Genomic DNA, 20,489 nt, shown 5'->3' with positions numbered 1-20,489 from the left:
TTCTCGCTCCCCTGCACTCTTTCACTTGCATCTCCTGTCTCCCTTCCACAACTTCCCAAATCCTGGCTTACATGCACTGACACTAAGGTGCTATTCCCTAGATTAAAGGACAATGTAAGATGTCAGAAACTTATTAGTGGAGAAATACAGACATGATTTAATGGAACCAGATGAGTACCTATGGATTCTCCTGAAGTACAATTGAAAGTTAAAACCAACATTAAAATGCAGAATAAAGTTAATAAAATGCCTATACAGAAGTGTTTGGTGCTCACGTGGAAAGAAAAATATGAGAAACCTTATGGGACCATGAAGTCAGTATTTAGAAACTATTGCTGTCATAATATTTTTGGCCACCATCTTGTCCAGTAACTCAGAAGTAATGAGTAGGGAGTGACTCACCCTCTGGAGTCAATTCAGCTGTGTAATGGATCTGTCCTCTGTCTTGTTTCTGTATGAGTCAGCACCCAGGGATCCTGTCTAGAACACTATCAGTTCCCAGAAGTGCATCAGGCTGTGCAGCGAGTGGCTTCTGTTTCCATAGACTCATCTACTGGATAAGTCTTCTTATCTCTTGGACATTTGTTTAAAGTGCTTTTCAAAAGAGCAGGCTTCTACTTGGCAGATTTGAAGACATTATTTACCAGTGACCAAAACATTTCCACTAAGGAATATTGTTTCTTTTTTTTTAAATAATCACTAATGGTTAGTGTTTGTACAGGGAAATGGAGAGCTTTCCTGTTTAAACGTTCAAAGACATTTGACTGACTTTAATGATATTGTTCTGGTTCAAGGATGGAACTTAGGGTCTCAGGAGCACTAGGCACAAGCCTCTTTCGTCTTACAAGTTGGTTTATTAAAAAAAATGAACAAGTGAGTCTTTCCTAACTTAACACTAATTAAAAAAAATGAAGTGTGACTTCTACATTAGAGCAAAGAAGTTATTGATTTAAAATTGGAATTCCAATGTGGATCATTAAAATAGCTTACTTTATCTTTTCAGGGAAATTCCAGAACTGTTGGCTGAGGGTGTGGTGGACAGCATGGCCAGACTTGTGGTAGTGAATGCCATCTAATTCAAGGGAATGTGGCAATCCCCCCCCTCTCTCTCCCATGATTATTGTCTCAACATGTAATCTCTCAGCTACTGCTCCTGCCATGCTCCCCTCCATGATGGTTATGAGTCGTGGACTCGCCCTCCAAATAAATGCTTCCTTTTATGAATTGCCTTGGTCCTGGTGTCTCTTCATAGCTACAGAAGAGTAACTAAGACATCTTCTTTCCTAGGAAACAGGGCAATAGTTGTATATTTAGAAATATACAGCAGCTAATAGTTGTATATTTAGAAAAGGCCAAGTATTTCCAAAACTAACAAAAAGACAAATTAGGTAAGAGGACAGACTGAGGCAAAACCTTCTAGGCTAATGCTGAAGAAATGAGTCAGGATAGTTTATATGTAGGGATGGTCAGAAGTGGATAGAACAGAAAGCCTAGAAGTCACCCTGCACATTATGAGCCCTGCTTTCTGATGAGGAAGACCATCGATCCATTTCCCAGAGCAGCCTGTCTATGCCTCTAATCCCAGTGCAATCTGTTACCCCAGATACATAGTTCCACATCATAGAATCAATCAGCTGGAGATGAAAGGTATTTTTAATTTGTGTCTGCATTGAGCACATACAGATATTTAGTTCTTGTCATAATTCCCCAATCAGTAAAGCATAATGATTCATGTTGTTTGTGCATTGTATCAAGCATTACAAGTCATTTAATAACTCAGCTTCCTATAGGGAGATAGGTATAAGTATACAAATGTTGTAATCTAAGGTACTTTTGGTCCTGTGCTTTATATCCATGGGGGACAGAAGGATGACCACAGGGAGTAATCTTAGGACCAGATCCCTACAAATACCTGGGGACAACTATTCCCAAAGCCACCTTTTACTCTCCACATTTAATTGATTTGTATTTAAAATCACTGGTTACATATTTAAAATAAATACGTGGAAGCTCTCCAAGGCAGAAGGTGAATGGTAGAAATTTCCCATATCTTGTTTTTGAACATTTAGGAACCAGTGTGAGAAAAGATGAAATTGATTTTTTTTCTTACACCCTGTGCACAAATTTACAACAGCTCAACTGTTTGTCAGCTATAAGAATTTCCTGGTGTGATTTTTTTAAGGTCATTTATGAATACTATGATAACATTTGCAAATAAAGACAGTTTGGATTATTTCTTTTCTACTTGTATCCACTTAGTCTCCTTCAGTTATCTTATTGCTCTAGCTAAGACTTCAAGTTCTATATTGACTATGTACAGAGAGAATGGACAACCTTGTCATGTTCTTTCGTGAATTGTTTTGTGTTGAAGATTGGTTCTAAGGCTTTGATTTTATCCAGAATCTGTGTCCGAACACTAAGGGTCCTTGTTCCCAGTTGGTTTTTGATTGATCAATAAAGACATCAGTGGCCAATGGCTGAGCAAAGGGAGATGGGGTGGGACCTTTAGATTTGCACAGGCTAGGAACTGGGAAAAATGAGACAGAGAATCACCAAGACTCAAGGGAGAGAGACAGATAAAATTTAGAGCTGTAGGGGGAAGATCATCCAAAATGTAGGAGGAAAGGGAAAGTGGACCCCAGAAGGGCTGCCCACAAGCATCTTGTGCAGTGAAGACCAATGGACCTCACAGAAGGTAACAGGGCAGGAAAGTTAAAGATAGATTTAGAAGGTGTTGAACCAGAAGTACCAGAGGGAAAAGTATGCCAGCCATGGGAGGATTAGAACTGCCCAGCCCTTGAGTGGTCAAGGCATTTAGAAGATAAACTAATTTGTGTGTTTTTTCATTCACAGATCCAAAGAGTTCCTGGGTAGATGGCTGGAAGCACATGGCCCACAGAGAGCCAAAGCGGAGTAGTTACACTCCACATGACAGTTTTGCGACTCTTCCTATTTAGGTTGATGTTGTGACGTGGAAATTGAAGAGTATTGGCATTAATTCTATTTCAAAATTATAGTAAAATTCTCCATTAAAACAATCTGGCCATGGGCTCCTTTGGCTGAGAGATTTTAGTTAATGTTTATATGTCCCAAGGGATATTTCTGTTGAAATTGCTTATATGATCTTGATTTGACTTAGGTAAATAGTAGATGTCAAGAAAATTATCCATTTCTTTTAGATTTTCCAAATTGGTGGTGTACAAATTCTCAAAATACATCCTTATGATTCTCTGGGTTTCCTTGGTGGCCCTTAGATCCCTCTTTTCTTCTCTAATTTTGTTAAATTGGATCTTCTCTCTCCATGTTTAATTTGGTTAAGAGTTTGTCAATCTTGTGGATTTTCTTAAAGAACCACTCCTTTTCTCATTCATTTTTGTTTGTTTGTATGTTTTGGGTGGTTTTGGTTTTTGAGACTTTTTGGGTTTTTTGTTTGTTTGTTTGTTTGTCTCCATTTTACTTATTTCCACCATGAGTTTGTTTCTTGACATCTACTCCCAAAATGGTGTGATCTCTTCTTTTTCTTCAATAGTTTCCAAGTTTGACATTAAGCTATTATTAGGAGAATTGCCCAAATATTTTTTAATGTAGTGCTATGAACTTGACTTTTAGAACTCCCTTCATTATGTTCCAAAAGTTTGGGTCTGAGTCTTTTCATTTTCATTAATTCTGAAAAGTTCTTGATTTCTTCCCTAATTTCTGTCTTGACCAATTTTCATTCACTACTGAATAGTTGTTCAGTTTCACTAAGTTCATAAGCTTTCTGCTATAGAGATGTTGTTGTTGATATCCAGCTTTCGTCCATGGTGGTTGCATAGGATGCATGTTATTATTATACCTTTCTTGTATCAGGTGAGACTTGTTTTGTGTCCAAGTCTGTGGACAATTTTGGAGAAAGTTTCCTGTGATGTCTTAATAGTCACTTTACATATGGTATGTGTACACAATGGTGGGTGTTTTATTTAGCTATTCAGAGGAATGAAATTATGTCTTGGCAGGACACTGAACAGAACTAGAGATCATCATGCTAAGTGAAATAATCCAGGCTCAGAAAGGCAAATTGTAGGGACACTCAACTGGAATCAGCTCAAGACACACCAAGACCAAGTTCTCAGCACAAAAGCAGATTTATTTGCCATAAGGAGAGAGGGGGGATGTGGAAGGATAGAGGGCGGCAGCTAATAGCATAAAACTGAAGGATTTTGGAAATCTCCCACCATGTTAAAGAAAGAAACCCCATGTTCAGGAAAGAATATGGAGGCTGTGACAAAAGTAAGCTTTGATAAAGAGATTAATGTGGCAAGAAGCTAGAGTCTATTCATTACTGCAAGCCAGAGTGAGCCAAAGTCATCAAGGGATTATCCTAATTGTCATGCCTGTCACATACCAGAAGGCCTCAGACACAGGGTTTCAAGGGAGGACCCAGTGCACTACAGGACTCAGGATACCACAACTGCTCCCACGTTGTAATATGGCACTCTGGTTCTGCTGTCCCTCTGAAAGTCCTTGATGTTGTGTCATGAAGTCTCAGGCCAGCTGGTTGTGAGGTGGTGCAGTGTGGCACATTCTCCTGTATTTAAAGGGATGGCTTTATGAGGTAGGTCCTAGGCAGCCATGGAGTCACCACAGAGTGCTGCTTATTGGAGCCTGGGGTTGTAACACTGTGAAGTTCCCACCAGGAAGATGTTTTGAGGAATTAAAGAGGGGTTCTTTTCCAAGATTCCTGATCAGCAGAGCATTATTACAGACTTCGGCAGCCTGGGAAAGCCACAAGCACTGGACTCAGCCCATGAGGGCTGCTGCGTCATCGCCGTCTGGTGGTTATGGGGTTGAAGTTCACCAGAGCCTTGGACATCCATAACCCTGCCCTGTCTGACTGTAGAAACAGGGAGGTGTAATGGTGGTATTCAAGTCTCAAGTTGTCCCAGTGCTTGTAATGCTGGACTTTGAAAGTCTGTAGGACCTACCACTTTTTCCTTGTCACTGATTTTTTTAAAAAGGAAATTCTGTTCTAAGCTGGTCCCATTTTATTTCAGAAGAAACTAACTTATTCGATTCCACGGGCTCACTGGGAATATTTTGAATTTCATTTCTTATTTTGGTAATACTAGAATAACGTTGAGCTACATGAATGAATATATTTTGTATGTGAAAAGGACTATGTCCATTTATGTTGTTATAGTAAAACATTTGTAGCTTGATAATTATGAATTCTCCATGTTCAAGACTCAGCATCTGAACTAGCCTTCATCTAGACAAGATCTCAGAAAGTGTAAGTCATCAAGGTATCATAGGAAAAAAAAAAGGAGCCCAGGTCTATCTCTTCTGATCTTCTCATTTCTCCTTCTCTTATAAAAGCCTTGGAGTCATAGTCCTTAAGAGCTGGGGCGTGCTCGCCACCTAGTGGTCATGAAGATGATATTCTGGGATTCAGTCAGGCGTCCCCACCCAGAGAACGCTGTGTAACCTTAATCACTTCTCAAAGTCCTCGACTCCCAAACACCACACACGAAGTTTCTATCTTCTGATACTTCACAATAGGCATTATATCCAACACGGGAGTGCTCAAGAGACATGCTGACCCATCTCCCCATCTTCCTTTCTCCTCTTTTAGTTCCCGTGTCTAACAAACACTAATCCATGTGCTGTGACCCTCACTAACAGCAAGATTCTTCCTTTGTCCTCTGAAGAAAGACAAGAAGCACTAAAAGTTCTGTGAATTTCCAGATCCAGACACTTCAAGGAGAATAAAGCTGAACCCATCAAGTTAACAATGGCCCGGGCTAGTCAATTCTAATTTAAGTTGCATTGTGGGTGGATTTGTCCAGACTTTTAGTCTAATAGTGGAGAATGGTGGGTTGAGGGCTTCTCCAGCCTGGTGTGGTCCCTGAGCTAGCCTTGGCACCTGAAAGGCAGAGAAGACAAGGGTATTGCTTGTAACTGGCAATCTGGGACCTTATCCAAGGGACCCCAAAGATTTTTCTCCATCCCTACCTACATACCTCACAAAAAGGATTCCTTTTGATTTTACAGTGTTTCAGTGGAATTCAAGAAGGTATCTTTTGACCTGAAAGAAAGGACATTTTTTTTATTCTCTTGGCCATTTGCAGCTGAGGAAGAAATAACTTACCCTGTCTCTTGCTTAGAGAAGTTTAAAAAAAAAGGGGGGGGGGCTGCAACTGAGTAAAATAAGGGCCCCTTGGGAGTGGCCACAATCTTCTGCTTTTATTTTGACAGCCCTCCAAGGTCGGGTTTTAAACACTCACCCAAGAAAAGGCGCCTCCACCCAGCTTGGGCTTGCCAGGAAGACACGCCCCTTCTGCAAGCTATAAAGGCAACAGCTGGCTCTGGGCACTTCATCCTAGCTGTAAGTGGAGCCAGACCTGCTAAGCAAGCGGTAAGATTCTCAGGGGTCATAGCAAGGAGGGAGGAAGCTGGCACCTCTTCCAGGAACCAGCACATTCCTGGTACCTCACCCTCACCCAAGATGTAACCAGGAAATGCTCTGTGGATCCCCAACTACACCCCACTCCAGGCCTCAGGCCAGAGGGAGGAAGTTGATCCTAGCTACAGTTTTTCTTTCCCTCGGCTTTCTTTTTGAACCTTGATCTGAGAGACAGTGCCCGGAGCTTCATAGGGTCAATCCTGGCTGCAGGGAGGCTGGGAGGGAAGGAAGCTGGTAAGATCCTAGGGATCCTCAACAATGAGAACTCGATGTGGCCCTGGTAGCTAAACAGCCAGAGACACACAGTTGTAATTAGACTGTACTTGGACAAACTGGAGCTCTGAGTTTGGGACCCAGCTGGATTAGTAGATGAGCCCCAAGCAGGGCTTGCTTACCCACTGCAGGAATCAGCTTGTTTGCAAAAGGGATACAGAGTGTTCCTCTTCCCTGTCACTACATCTTACTAGGGAGAGTGAGTGGCATTCTCAAACTTGCATATTTCACTCCAGCTGAGACTTCAGCCTTGACCTCAGGCATGGAGAACTAAAGGAGTATGCGTGCCCTCTTAGGAAAAACAGAATGGGGTAGGAATTCCAAACTGTAGGGTCCTAGGGGTGGATGTCAGATCTGAGGTAGGTGTTGTTGCTGGTGTTGTAGTTGGTAATACTGATCTCCCCTCTTTTGCAGACTTCACCATGGAGCAGCTGAGTTCAGCCAACACCCTCTTCGCCTTGGAGCTGTTCCAAACCCTGAATGAAAGCAGCCCCACAGGAAACATCTTCTTCTCTCCCTTCAGCATTTCTTCTGCCTTGGCCATGGTCATTCTGGGGGCCAAAGGCAGCACTGCAGCTCAGCTTTCTAAGGTTAGCAAAAGCAAAACTGGCCAGCTCTCCCTGCCATCTCCATGCTTGTTAGATGGTATAGTCAGTCTTTCAGAGAGCCACACCCCCAAAACAGTCATTTCTTCATTCACTACCAGTTTTAAGTGAGATTAGGACAGAGTCTCTGTTCAGTTGGGGACACAAAGTGAAGAAAGACAATGACACTACCTGTGGGTTTGGTTCTCCCATTCACAAGAGTGAATCACAGGCTTTCAGGTAAGCGAGCCCTGCACCTCCCCAGAACTAGCTGTCTCCTGTTTTCCTTTTGCACTGATAACCACTACTCATAAATCATGCCTGTAATAGGGTCACCTTCAGGCATGACAAATATAAGAACATGCTACAGGAAGAGAGCTTGGTGTTGGTGGTTTTTTATGGGGACAAGGTAAAGACAGCCATCTGTCTATGTTCCCAGGGTTAGCCCTGTGCCCCTTTCCAGCCTGATTTCACTGGCTGTGGCTCTGCAGGAGGAGGATCTGTAAAGTCCCTGTGGCCTGTTGGACAGGTCCTACCTCCTCTCAGTCCACCCCTGGGAGACAGCAGGTCACCTTTGCATCTCTCCCCACAGCTGCCTAGTCTTCCTTAATGGGTGTGAAGGGCACTTCTGCTCTTGGTGTTCCTTAATTCTGAGAGGGGAATTCTGCCACCTTTGGAAATCTAGACAGGAGTGGGTAAAGTGTTTGCTAACTGCACCTGCTGCTAGGTGCTCCTCGCAGGTATGTCTGCTTCAGTGTTAAGGCTTTTACAGCTGACAGCATCAGGAAACAGTAGTCTCAAGGCCTTTCCCTCCCCATTTCAGTCTCATAGGTGTGTCCATGTAGCAATCTAGTAAGCATAGCTCAGAGAGTAGCATGGACTCTGGACCCTGTGTGCTTTTGTCCTTTGTGTCCTAGAAGCAAGTAATAAGGCCAGACCTCACACAACCATAAAAGGCCTGTTGATTTACAACTAGTAGAAGAGGAAGTAAACTCTCACCAGAATAAACTTAAGGAAGTTATTTCTCTAGAGAATGAGTTGTGGACCTTAATAAGATAAGCAAAGAGAAAGAAGGTCTCAGTCACTCCCACGTTTTGGGTCTCACAGCAGGAATGAGTCTTACTGACACTGTTTATTTATTTCTGAGATTTAAAAAAAAATTTTTAACAAACTTGTATATGGCACAGTATATAAACTTGAACATACCATTTAAATCTTTATGGAAAAAATTAGGCATAAATATTTAACTTGTTAACCATTCACATTCGGGGAACATTTAAAAATTATTCAGAAGCTATGTTTAATGATGTCTCACAGAGCCATACATTTTTGGTTCCATTTTATTTCCTTCGCCAATGATATGTTAATAAAATATTAGGCTGGAGTTACTGGGTATCAAATAAAAGTAATTTGGTAGATGTAGACAACAGGGAATCACTTCATAGATGATTGTATAAAGAATGATGTCTTTCCTTTAGACTTTTCATTTTGACTCCGTTGAGGACATCCATTCACGTTTTCAAAGCCTGACTGCTGAAGTGAGCAAGCGTGGAGCATCTCACACTCTGAAACTTGCTAACAGACTGTATGGAGAGAAAACCTACAACTTCCTTCCTGTAAGTACCTAGCACTTCACATTCTGAAACTTCCTGAAGTGGCACAGACCTTTCCAGGCACAGACATGTTGCAGGTATTCATAAAAACAGCAAAGAATGCATGTGGGACTTTCATCTCATAGTCTTTCTAACGAAAGGATCCATCCTGGATGACTTGAGAAAGCAAGGACTGAAGGGATGCCTCTGTGGAGAAGAGCAATTCCTGTGCAAGCATGAGAAGCTGAGTTTGGATCCCAGAACCCATGAAAAATGCCAGGCATGGCTCAATAGTCTCCTGTGACCCCAGACCTGTGGGGAAAAGAGCTATGAGGACCCCTTGGGTTTGTGGACCACGAGCCTAGGCAGGTTCAGTGGGAGACTTGTTTTAAGGGAATAAGGCAGAAAGTGAAAGTAAGACACCTATCATTTTCTCTGGCCTCCATGATTGCACAGGTATGCACACCCATATACACATTTGTACATACATAAACCCCACTTGCATACACACACATACATATACACATACACATACAAAGGAAAAATGAGTCTGAAAAGCCACTTGAAGTATAATCAACATTTATTCAATTATGAAAACATTAGTGTAAAATTCAAAAAGGATGAGTAGCCTTTGTATTAACACCAGAAATGTTATATAAAGGGATATACTTGCCACTACAGCATTGTAAGCTTCAAAGATGACTAGGACACAGCACATGGGAGACAGAGGTAGGAAGAACTCTGTGAGTTCAAGGCCAGCCTGGTCTACAAATTGATTTCCAGGACATCCAGCACTGGTACAAAGAGACACCCTATCTCAAGAAATGTGGGTGGAGGGTTTAAGGAAGGGAGGATGAGAGGGAAGGAAGGAAGGAAGGAAGGAAGGAAGGAAGGAAGGAAGGAAGGAAGGAAGGAAGGGGAGGGAGGGAGGGAGGGAGGGAGGGAGGAAGGAAGGAAGGAAGGAAGGAAGGAAGGAAGGAAGGAAGGAAGGAAGGAAGGGGAGGGAGGGAGGGAGGGAGGGAGGGAGGAAGGAAGGAAGGAAGGAAGGAAAACGGAAATGTTTAGGACAGTACATTTACTGTTGCGTGGACTTTGAACAAAAAAGTCCAAAGCTTAGGTTTTAATAAAACATTTTCAATTTTTAGGACTTTGTTATTTTCTTTTGGGGATTTTAGAAAATTTCTCTAGGGAATAAATATAATTCATGGCACTTTTTTTTTTTTTTTTTTTTTTTTTAAAAACAGGAGTACTTGGCTTCAACCCAGAAAATGTACGGTGCTGACTTAGCCCCTGTGGATTTTCTTCATGCCTCTGAGGATGCAAGGAAGGAGATAAACCAGTGGGTCAAAGGTCAAACAGAGGGTGAGAGGCTGAGCAGTGCTGGCTCTGTTAGTCAGTTCCCCTTCTGTAGCTCACACCTTACACAATCAGCTTGTGGATTAAAGGCTGATTTTGACTCACAGTGTTGGAGGTTTTAGTTTATAAATGATCAGACTTAATGCTGTGGTCCTATGGCAACACTGCACCTCTTGTTAAGACAGCACAGCAGAGGAGGCCTGTTCACCTCATTGGTGAATAAAGAGAAGGAAGGAGAGACCAGTGTCTCACAACCATTTTCAACAGCAGCAAGCCTTTTCCAAGGTAACACTGAGGATAAAGACCTACAATGCCAGCACTTTGGAGGCTGAGGCAGGAGGATTGCCTTGAGCACACATGCCAAGAGCCCTGTCTCAAAATACAAATAAATTAAAAAACATTCCCAATGATATATAAGTGGGTAGACCCCCACCACCACCACCTAGGACCTACATTTTATTTTTATTTTCTTTTAAAGATTTATTTATTTATTTATTATATGTAAGTACACTGTAGCTGTCTTCAGACACATCAGAAGAGGGCATTAGATCTCTTTAAAGATGGTTGTGAGCCACCATGTGGTTGCTGGGATTTGAACTCAGGACCTTTGGAAGAGCAGTCAGTGCTCTTAACCACTGAGCCATCTCTCCAGCCCCTAGGACCTACATTTTAAAGGTTCCTCTGTCTTCCAATGCAGGATGGACCAGAGTCCAAGACCTTCAAGACAGGGTCCTTTGGGGAACCCCTCTGAACCACAGCAGAGCCATTATGCACAAGTTCTCATTCCTCGGCACTCTCTCACTTGCATCTCCTGTCTCCCTTACACAACTTCCCAAATCCTGACTTATGTGCACTGACATGTCCATGCTATTCCCTAGAATAAGGGACAATGTAAGATGTCAGAAACTTATTAGTGGAGAAATACAGACATAATTTAATGGAACCAGTTGAGTACCTATGGGTTCCCCTGAAGTATAACTGAAAATTAAAACCAACATTAAAATGCAGAATAAAATTATTACACATGCCTAAACAGAATTGTTTAGCGTTCATATGCAAAGAAATGAGAGGTGAAACCTCATGGAACCATGAAGTCAATATTTAGAAGCTGTTGTAGTCATAATATTTTTGGCCACCATCTTGTCCAGTAAATCAGAAGTAGTGGGTAGGGAGTGACTCACCCTCTGGACTAAATTCAGCTGTGTAATGGATCTGTCCTCAGTCTTGTTTCTGTGTGAGTCAGCACCCAGGGATCCTGTCTGGAACGCTATCAGTTCCCAGAAGTGTGTTAGACTATAGGTAATATAGCTCCTGTTTCAATAGACTTACCCTAGGATAAATCTTTTATCTCTTGGATATTTGTTCAAAGCCCTTTTCAAAAGAACAGTCTCCTACTTAGCAGATTTGAAGACATAATTTACCAGTGAGCAAAAATTTTCACTATGGAATATTGTTTGTTTTCTGTAAAGAACAGCCATTCACAAAATAATGGTTATTGCTTGCATGCCAGAAAGGAGAACTTTCTTGTTTTAAACCTTTGAAGACATTGACTGACATTAATGATTTTTTTTTTTTTCTGGTTCAAGGGATGGAACTTAGGGTCTCAAGAAGCACTAGGCACAGCCTGCTTGGTCTTACAAGTTAGTTTGTTTAAAATAAAAATGAGACAAGTGGGTCCTTCCTGACTTAACCCTGAATTCAAACAAAATGAAGTGTGACCTCTACGTGAGAGCTAAGAAATGACTGGATTAAATTTAAACTTTTGATATGAACCTTTAAGAAAGCTTACCTTATCTTTTCAGGGAAAATCCCAGAACTGTTGGCTGTGGGTGTGGTGGACAGTATGACCAAGCTTGTGCTGGTGAATGCCATCTATTTCAAGGGAATGTGGGAGGAGAAATTCATGACACAGGACACAACCGATGCTCCATTCCGACTGAGTAAGGTCAGGTGACACCAGCATCCTGGGATGCTCTTGATTGTATGTGTGTGAGTGCTGGGGATGTAGGACAGGGCCTCCTCTATGGTCAGCAAGGCCTTTACCACTGAACCCTCAACCCCAAGACCCAAATTCACCTCTGCTCTAAAACACAAGAGAGAATAACTTGAGTATTTTTTTTATTTTGCAACCATTCAGAAAGACACAAAAACAGTGAAGATGATGTATCAAAAGAAAAAATTTCCATTCGGTTACATTTCGGACCTGAAGTGCAAGGTGCTGGAGATGCCTTACCAGGGTGGAGAACTTAGCATGGTCATTCTGCTGCCTAAAGACATTGAGGACGAGTCCACGGGTCTTAAGAAGGTAACTGGCCCTCAATGCCATGGTTTGTTTCCTTATATTGCATTGTTCTTATATTTCCCATGTGTTCACTGAACCATAAACACTTGTCCATCCACAGACTTTACCCTGCAGGCCCATATTTGTCAATATAGTCCATCAGGACTTACTGCTCTGAGGTCTCATGTTTATGTAGTCATTATTACTACTATTGTTATCATTGCTGTTACTATCGTTATCATTATTTTATTATTCACAGTGTCCAATTACCTTGGGCTAGGTAAGTGTTCTGTCACTGTGCCACACTCCCAGCCTAGAAGCCTAAAATTTAAATATTCAGAATATGTTCGGTCTTCAGTGAACTACTGTAATGGGGGAACATGTAGATATTTGAAAAGTAATAGTGATGAGTGGTCCCCCATAGAAAGTCACTTAAAGTAACTTTAAAGGAATTATATTAAGAATTGATTTAAGTCTTTGGGGATTGGGTGTCTCCTAACAAGGTTAGAAGTAGACAAACTGTGAAGTTTTCCCTCAGAAATCTTAGACTGCCCTGAGCTTAGCTTCTGTTCCTTCCCAGCCTACACTTGCATTTAAGAAGGAGCCTGCTGTCACTCCAATGTACAGAGTGTGCACTAACATGATTGTGGTGCATTTGTCAATTGTATTTTCTAGCTGGTAATTTATCTCATTACAAAAAGATAATCTGATCTAAAGAAGGAAATTGTCAGTATCCATAAGATAAGTGTTTCTGGTCTAGTCCAATAGAGGAACAATAGTAGTTAATATATATATGGTACTTACTATGTGCCAAACCCTTTATATCAATTCATTCAATGGTCACATCAATGCTACAAAGTTAGTGTCATTAGCATGCCTATTCTATTCTATTCTATTCTATTCTGTTCTGTTCTGTTCTGTTCTGTTCTGTTCTGTTCTGTTCTGTTCTATTCTATTCTATTCTATTCTATTCTATTCTATTCTATCCTATTCTATTCTATTCTATGTTCTGTTCTACTCTACTCTACTCTACTCTACCCTACTCTACTCAACTCCATTCCATGAACAAGGTCTTGCTGTGCAGCCAAAGCTTACAGCTTTCTGTCAGTGGCTCCTGAATGCTGGATTGCAGGGTGTGTGGCCCCATGCTAACTACTTACACTTGTTTTAAATAAATAAATAAATAAATAGATCCCATATATTTTGTCCCCATTTTTCCCCAGGAGTTATGGAATGTTACTTCAGCTCTAGTAGAGTGTATACATCACTACAACTCTAGAAAGTTTCAAAATAAAGAAAACTACTAAAATTTCCCTGTACCTTTCAAGCAGTCAGGGTAATAAAACCTCTCATAGTCCATCAGTCAAGTGATTCAGTGTGAGAGGGGTTTAAAAATTCTGAGTGTGTGGAAAAATGGACAAATGGGTGGAGTAAAGGAGGAACAGAAGGGAAGAATAGAACAAATGGAAGGAGTGAGGCAGAGAGAGATGAATAGATGAATGGATGGATGAAAGAAGGATGGATGGATGAATAGGTAGTAGATGTATGAATGGGTGACAGATGGACAGATAAATAGATGGATTGATGAATGGATAAAGGATGGATGGATGAATGATAGGTGGATGGATAATGGATAAATAGATAGGTGGATGAATGGATGAAAGACCCACTGTTAAATTTTTTTTTGTATTTCTACCCTCAAAGACCTGGAAAATAATTCTGCTATATTCCAGCAATTTACAGATAAAATAAAATCTAAGTGGAATCTATTTAGGCAGGAATCATGAAGGAAACCCTGTGACTTGTGGCAACTGTGAGTCTGTTCATTGTAATAGTACATTGTTGCAGTAATAAATTAACTTCTACCATTATTATTATTTTATTATTCACGGTACCCAAGTACCTTGGGCTAGGTAAGTGTTCTGTTACTGAGCCACACTCCCAGCCCAGAAGCCTAAAATGTAAATATTCAGAATATGTTCTGACATCAGTGAACCATTGTGATGGGGGAGCATTGCTATGACCATCGAACAAATTGATGTATGTAAAGGGTTTGGCACATAGTAATTACCATATAACAATCAACTAAGTAAATACACACCTGCTTTATATTAATTCCAGATTGAAGAGCAAATAACTTTGGAAAAACTGCGTGAATGGACCAAACGCGAGAACTTGGAATTCATTGATGTCCACGTCAAATTGCCCCGGTTCAAGATAGAAGAGAGCTATACCCTCAACTCTAACCTGGGCCGCCTGGGAGTGCAGGATCTCTTTAGCAGTAGCAAGGCTGATCTCTCTGGCATGTCAGGATCCAGAGATCTTTTCATATCAAAAATTGTCCACAAGTCCTTTGTGGAAGTGAATGAGGAGGGAACAGAGGCAGCCGCTGCCACAGGAGGCATTGCTACATTCTGTATGTTGTTGCCTGAGGAAGAATTCACAGTGGACCATCCGTTCATTTTCTTCATTCGGCACAATCCCACATCTAATGTGCTCTTCCTTGGCAGGGTTTGTTCCCCATAGAAGAAGGAGACTTTACAGATACAAGGCAGAGCTTAGAGTTTCATTCCCTGAGATTTTAATAGTGATTATTTTCATTTGTACTTGACAATAAAAACTCTAACCAGAAACCAATCTTTCTTTTGTATGTTCAACCCTGTTAGCTCTTTATATCCATGACTTTTGGCATGGGTATGTCTATTTTGATTATACAATGAAAGCAGGACTCCTGTTTTCCTCCTCGGCTTTTGCATGACCTTCAGAGTACATCAAAGGTTCATAGCTAGGCTGAAAATTCTGGACGACTCCATCCTCAAACTTTATGGACTGTAGGTGGGTGCCTGCAGATGCTAACTGAAGCCATATCCATCTGGGGTAGCAGGGATACCCTTAAGCCTCAAATCATTATTACAATCTGCTTTTCAAGTACAACATCCAGAGTATAATCAAAGATAACTGTTTGGGTGGGCAGCCATGGCAACAGAGATACAAAGCAGCACAAACAAAAGAGAAGGACAACAGTGGAAGGCTCTAAATGCTGCTGCCGCCCATACAAACCAGAGACCAACAGTCTGTGAAAATAATATTGGTGAAATCCAAGGTCAGATACTTTAGCGGGCAGATGGAAACTTACAAACTACAATGCATGTCTGGATGAAAAGGAACTAGAAACCCCAGAGCTTAACCATACAATAAATTATTTCCATAGAAAACTTAAATAATAAAGGATTTGTGGATTTTTAAGTCTGATGAAGCAATCCACTAAATTGATTATTTAAATGATTTTAGTTTCTTCTAGAAAGTCACACAATCAATAAACTCCAACACCAAAAGTAAGCATGGGAAATACAGAAGGAATGATAAACAACTCAAAAGTGTTAGGATGAAGCCAGCCAGGGTTAATCCCAGCAGTCAGGAGGCAAAGGTAGGCAGATCTCCGAGGTTGAGGACAGCCTGGTCTACCAAGTCAGTTACAGGACTGCAAGGTTTACACTCTATCTCAAAACACCTTTCCAAAAGAAGATGTTGAAAGTACATAGGAGACAGGGATGGGATCAGAGCAGATACAGAGCAGGGATAAAGGGCAAACATTTGTCCAGGGAGATGGCTGAGTCACTGAAGTGCCTTCCCTGCAAAAACATGAAGACCTGGGTTTGGATCACTAGCACACACATACAGTCCCTGTGTAGAAGGGTGCGATTGTAACTTCAGCAGTGGATTGAGAGAGGACAGCGACAAGTGGATCCCTGGAGAGAATTGGGCATCTAGCCCTGCCAATCACTAAGGTCCAAGCCAGTGCAGTAAGAGACAGTGTTCAAAGCATATGGTGGAGGGTGACAAACTGTGGCTGTCAGTGCACATGCATGCAATAGTGTGCATACCAATATGCACATATGCACCCCTGTGTAGACACATCCACACCCCCCCTCACTAACGCTTTCGTATACCCTCATACACACACACACACACACACACACACACACCTAAAAGAAAAAAGCTAACATTCAAAATGGTTATTTCAAACTAGATAAAAAGGCTTCGGTGAACACTCTAGACCCTAGCCGATGAAACAAAACAACTCTGTCCTAGAAAGAAAACAAAACAAAGCATATCCTAGAAAAACTGCAGAAGTCTTAAGACAACGATCATAAAAACAACCCAATAAAAGAGATCAGACAGGGCAGCCACGCTAACAACACACAGCCACACAGCCTTGGAGCCAAGCCACAGACAGGTCTTCCAGTTAGCTGGGAAATGCAGACTCCAAACCCTACCAACTTCAACTTAATTCATATTTGAGAAAAATGTCCTTCAGGACATATTCAGATAAAAACTTAGAGCATTGATTTATGTAGACTGCCTTTAGACTATCCTGAGAAATCTTCTTTATGCACAGGAAAGAAGACATTAAAGAACAAGAATGTGCATTTGTGGAGAATTTAAGTAAATATTGACCATATAAAATAGTAGCAATAGTGTCTAAGTAGTTTTCAATGTATACATAATTATGGGAAATATTTTAAAATAAATGATACTCCAGATTTGGAGCTTTATAGTCCTAGATAGCTAGGATGATGATGCAAAAGGATGATTTAAGTTCATGTGTTCAAAGTTAGCTGGCACCACATCACACCATATTCAAACTTTAATTCTAAATAAATAAATATAAATTATGGTTTAGAAGCCAGAGGACAGGGAATGGAGTTTAATAATCTATTGAGCTAGAGGAATAGTTAAGTCTCTAGTACTTTCTTCACTTACAGAACATTTTCCAAGGTCCTTGCATTGTCAGGGAAGATAAGCCACGGATCAGTGCTGAAATCTAAGGATTAACAGTACAATGCTTTGGCAGCTTCTATATTGAACCAAAGAGAAACAAAGAATGTACAATCAACCCAAAGAAGGCAAGAGAAGGGAAGCGATCAAGATACAAGAAGCATGAGAAACAACAAGATGGGAAGTGACAGTAGGTGTTAAGTAATTACTTGAAATGTAAAATGACCAAGTGGTTTAGTTAAGAGACAATAGTGGTCAGTTCAACATGTAATATTTAAGGAAACATTCTTTGAAAGGAAAAAAAGACATTCAATAGGTTTAAGTACAAAGTGTGTTAAACACTTGGTCCTTAGCTGTTGGCTCTATTTGGGGCAGTTATGGAAGCTTTAGAAGGTGGGCCAAGGTGGAGTAAATAGGTCAGTGGGGTGTGGTTGTGGGGGCTGTTATCTTATCTAGCCCCCTCTCTCTACTTGTTGTCTGTTCAGAAATGAAGTAAAGTCTCACCATGTACCACCCACCCCCTCAGACATGATGTAGTGACAGGCATCCATGCTAGAGAGCCAAGGAGTGAAACCCCTGAAGCCATCAGCACAAATCTATCTTCCTACCATTAAGCTGCCTCTTAGGTGCTCAGCTGCCACAGTGAGAAAACTGCTGGCCAGGGCCATGCCATCTTGTATTTTGGTTGAACTGTATCAGCTGCAGTAACAATAGTCAATTGGTTTCCAGAATACAGTGAACGTGTTTCTCTAGGTTCTCGTCTCCCTGTCCCATTGGCCCCAAGTCTTCACGAACCAGGAAATATGTTTATCAATTATGTGGTACTCACTTGATCCCCACCAAAGTCAAACTTGGGTTAAAAAGAAAAACACTTCAATCTACCCCTTACTCTTTCCCAAGAATATACACGGTTCCTTACTCCTTTACACAGCTGCAGCTGTCCTCAGTGTCCTGCTGTGCTGCCGTCTGTTTGTCCACCTATGATTTCAATAACTCCTCTAATCTTGAATACAAAGAACAATCTGCCTTCCTGTCTCTTAAACTCCAAAGAGGAAACGGTTCACTGGCTAACTTATGCAAAGACTAACCACAGAGATAGATGTAGCTATATTAATCCTAGGCAAAAATAACTTTTTCTATCCTAGAAATGAACATTTTATGAGAAAAAGATTCAGTGCACTAGAAAATATAAAAATTTTAGATTTGCATGCACTCAGTAGCATTCCCTCAAAGTGAAAGAACAAAAATAGAAAGAAATTAAAGGAAAAAATGTCTATATAAAATGAGAAAAATGCATGTTCTCCATAATTAATAAGTGTAATTAATAATTGATAAATAATAATCTAGTATCTTAATAAGGAGTCTAGCTATAACTGAAAAATATTGAACTATTTTGCAAAGGAAAATTAACTTCATAATGTTTTCGATTATTTTGTTAGAAAATGTATCTTACTATTATCGAGGGGAGCTAAGTAAAATAGCTAGTTCAGTTTACAAAACCAATTTTTATTTCCATGTAATCATCATACTTGCAGTTTTAAATTAAGAATAAATCAGAAAACTCTCTGGTGTCCAAGAATAAGTCCAATAAAAGGGTGTCTCACAGAATCCGGAGCTTGCTGTCTGGTTAGTTTTGCTGTCCAGAGATCACCCTGGATCCATTTGTCCTCATTCCCTAGTGTTAGGTTTATAGATGACCTGTGTGCTGTGGATCAGAACTAAGATCCTCATGTGTGTGATGTAAGCACCTTACTCACTAAGCCATCTCCTGAACCTGTGATCCAGTATTTCAAAAACACTATTTGATATCTGGAACTATACGACCTCAGATATACCCATACCTGCTCCCTTTTGCTGTACTCTATGTGGTGGTTTGTATGAGGATAGCCCCTAAGGCTCATATAATTGAATGTTTAGTCCACAGTTGGTGGAACTGGGAAGGATTAAGTAGGGTCTTGTTGGAGGAGGTGTGTCAATAGGGGGATGTTGGGTTTCAAAAGTCTGAGCCACTACAGTTTGCACATGTTCTATTTCTCTGTCTCTGTTTCTTCTCTGTCTCTCTCTGTCTCTGTCTCTGTCTCTGTCTCTGTCTCTGTCTCTGTCTCTCTCTCTCTCTGTCTCTCTCTCTCTGTGTCTCTGTCTCTGTCTCTTTCTCTCTCTCTCTTCCCATATGATTGCTGTTTCGACATGTAAGCTCTGCTACTGCTCCTGCCTCCTGCCATGCTCCCCTCCACAATGGTCATGGGTCACGGACTCACTTTCTGACACTGTAAGTAAGCCTCCAATTAAATGCTTCCTTTTATGAACTGCCTTGGTCCTGATGTCTCTTCTCAGCGACAGAAGAGTAACTAAGACACCTGTCTTGTGAAAGAGGGCAAGTGCTGCTAATGTAATAGTTGTGTAACTTGAAAAAGGTTAAGAATTTCCAAGACTAACAAGAAGACAAATTAGGTAAGAGGACACACTGAGGCAAAACCTTCTAGGCTAATGCTGCAGAAATGAGTCAGGACAGTTTACATGTAAGGGTGTTAGAAGTGGATAGAATAGAGAGCCTACAAGTCACCCTGCACATTGTGAGCCCCGCTCTCTGGTGAAGAAGACCATCAATCCATTTTCCAGAGAAACCTCTCTATGCCTTTGATCCCAGTGTAATCCAGGTGCCCCAGACACTTCATTCCACATAACAGAGTCAATCAACTGGAAATAAAAAGTAGTTTTAAATTTGTGTCTGTATTGAATGCATACAGATATTTAGTTCGTGTTATAATTCCCCAATCAGTAAAGCATAATGATTCATGTTGTTTGTACACTGTACCAAACATTACAAGTCATTTAACAATAACTCAACATCTTATAGGGGAGGATAGGTATAATTATCCTAAAAATACCTGGGGACAACTATTTCCAAGCCCACTCTTTACACTCCACATTCAATTGATTTGTATTAGAAATCCCAGATCATATATTGACAATACATGGAAGCTCTCCAGGGCAGAAGGTGAAAGGAGAAAATTTCCCATGTATTGTTTTAAACATGTAGGGAACTGTGTGAGAAGAGATGAAATTGAATTTCTCCTTACACCCTGTACACAAATTGACAACAGCACAACTGTAGACTTCACTGTGAAAACAAAACAAAGTGTTCAGAAGGTGAGAGAAGACCAAATACGGGTTGTTGGGGT

The 20,489-nt window shown here is 40.9% G+C and overlaps 1 protein-coding gene across 1 annotated transcript; it reads left to right on the top strand.

Annotated features, from left to right (window-relative positions):
* Nucleotides 1-6,306: 6,306 nt before the first annotated feature.
* On the top strand, nucleotides 6,307-15,780 carry Serpinb1 (serpin family B member 1). The gene is made up of 7 exons (XM_021180441.2): nucleotides 6,307-6,394; nucleotides 7,130-7,305; nucleotides 8,778-8,915; nucleotides 10,136-10,253; nucleotides 12,050-12,192; nucleotides 12,385-12,552; nucleotides 14,650-15,780. The coding sequence occupies exons 2-7, from the start codon at nucleotides 7,138-7,140 to the stop codon at nucleotides 15,052-15,054; spliced, it is 1,140 nt and encodes a 379-aa protein (XP_021036100.1). The 5' UTR covers nucleotides 6,307-6,394; nucleotides 7,130-7,137; the 3' UTR covers nucleotides 15,055-15,780.
* Nucleotides 15,781-20,489: the final 4,709 nt, after the last annotated feature.

The sequence above is a fragment of the Mus caroli genome, chromosome 13, assembly GCF_900094665.2.
Source record: "Mus caroli chromosome 13, CAROLI_EIJ_v1.1, whole genome shotgun sequence".
NCBI classification, from domain to species: domain Eukaryota; kingdom Metazoa; phylum Chordata; class Mammalia; order Rodentia; family Muridae; genus Mus; species Mus caroli.
This window is presented reverse-complemented; position numbering and strand designations above follow the sequence as displayed.

Coding starts and splice junctions, on each gene's coding strand:
- Serpinb1 (XM_021180441.2), top strand. CDS start 7,138: ATGGAGCAGCTGAGTTCAGCCAACACCCTCTTCGCCTTGGAGCTGTTC. Junction 10,254..12,049: donor GGTCAAAGGTCAAACAGAGG/GTGAGAGGCTGA, acceptor TTATCTTTTCAG/GGAAAATCCCAGAACTGTTG. Junction 12,553..14,649: donor AGTCCACGGGTCTTAAGAAG/GTAACTGGCCCT, acceptor TATTAATTCCAG/ATTGAAGAGCAAATAACTTT.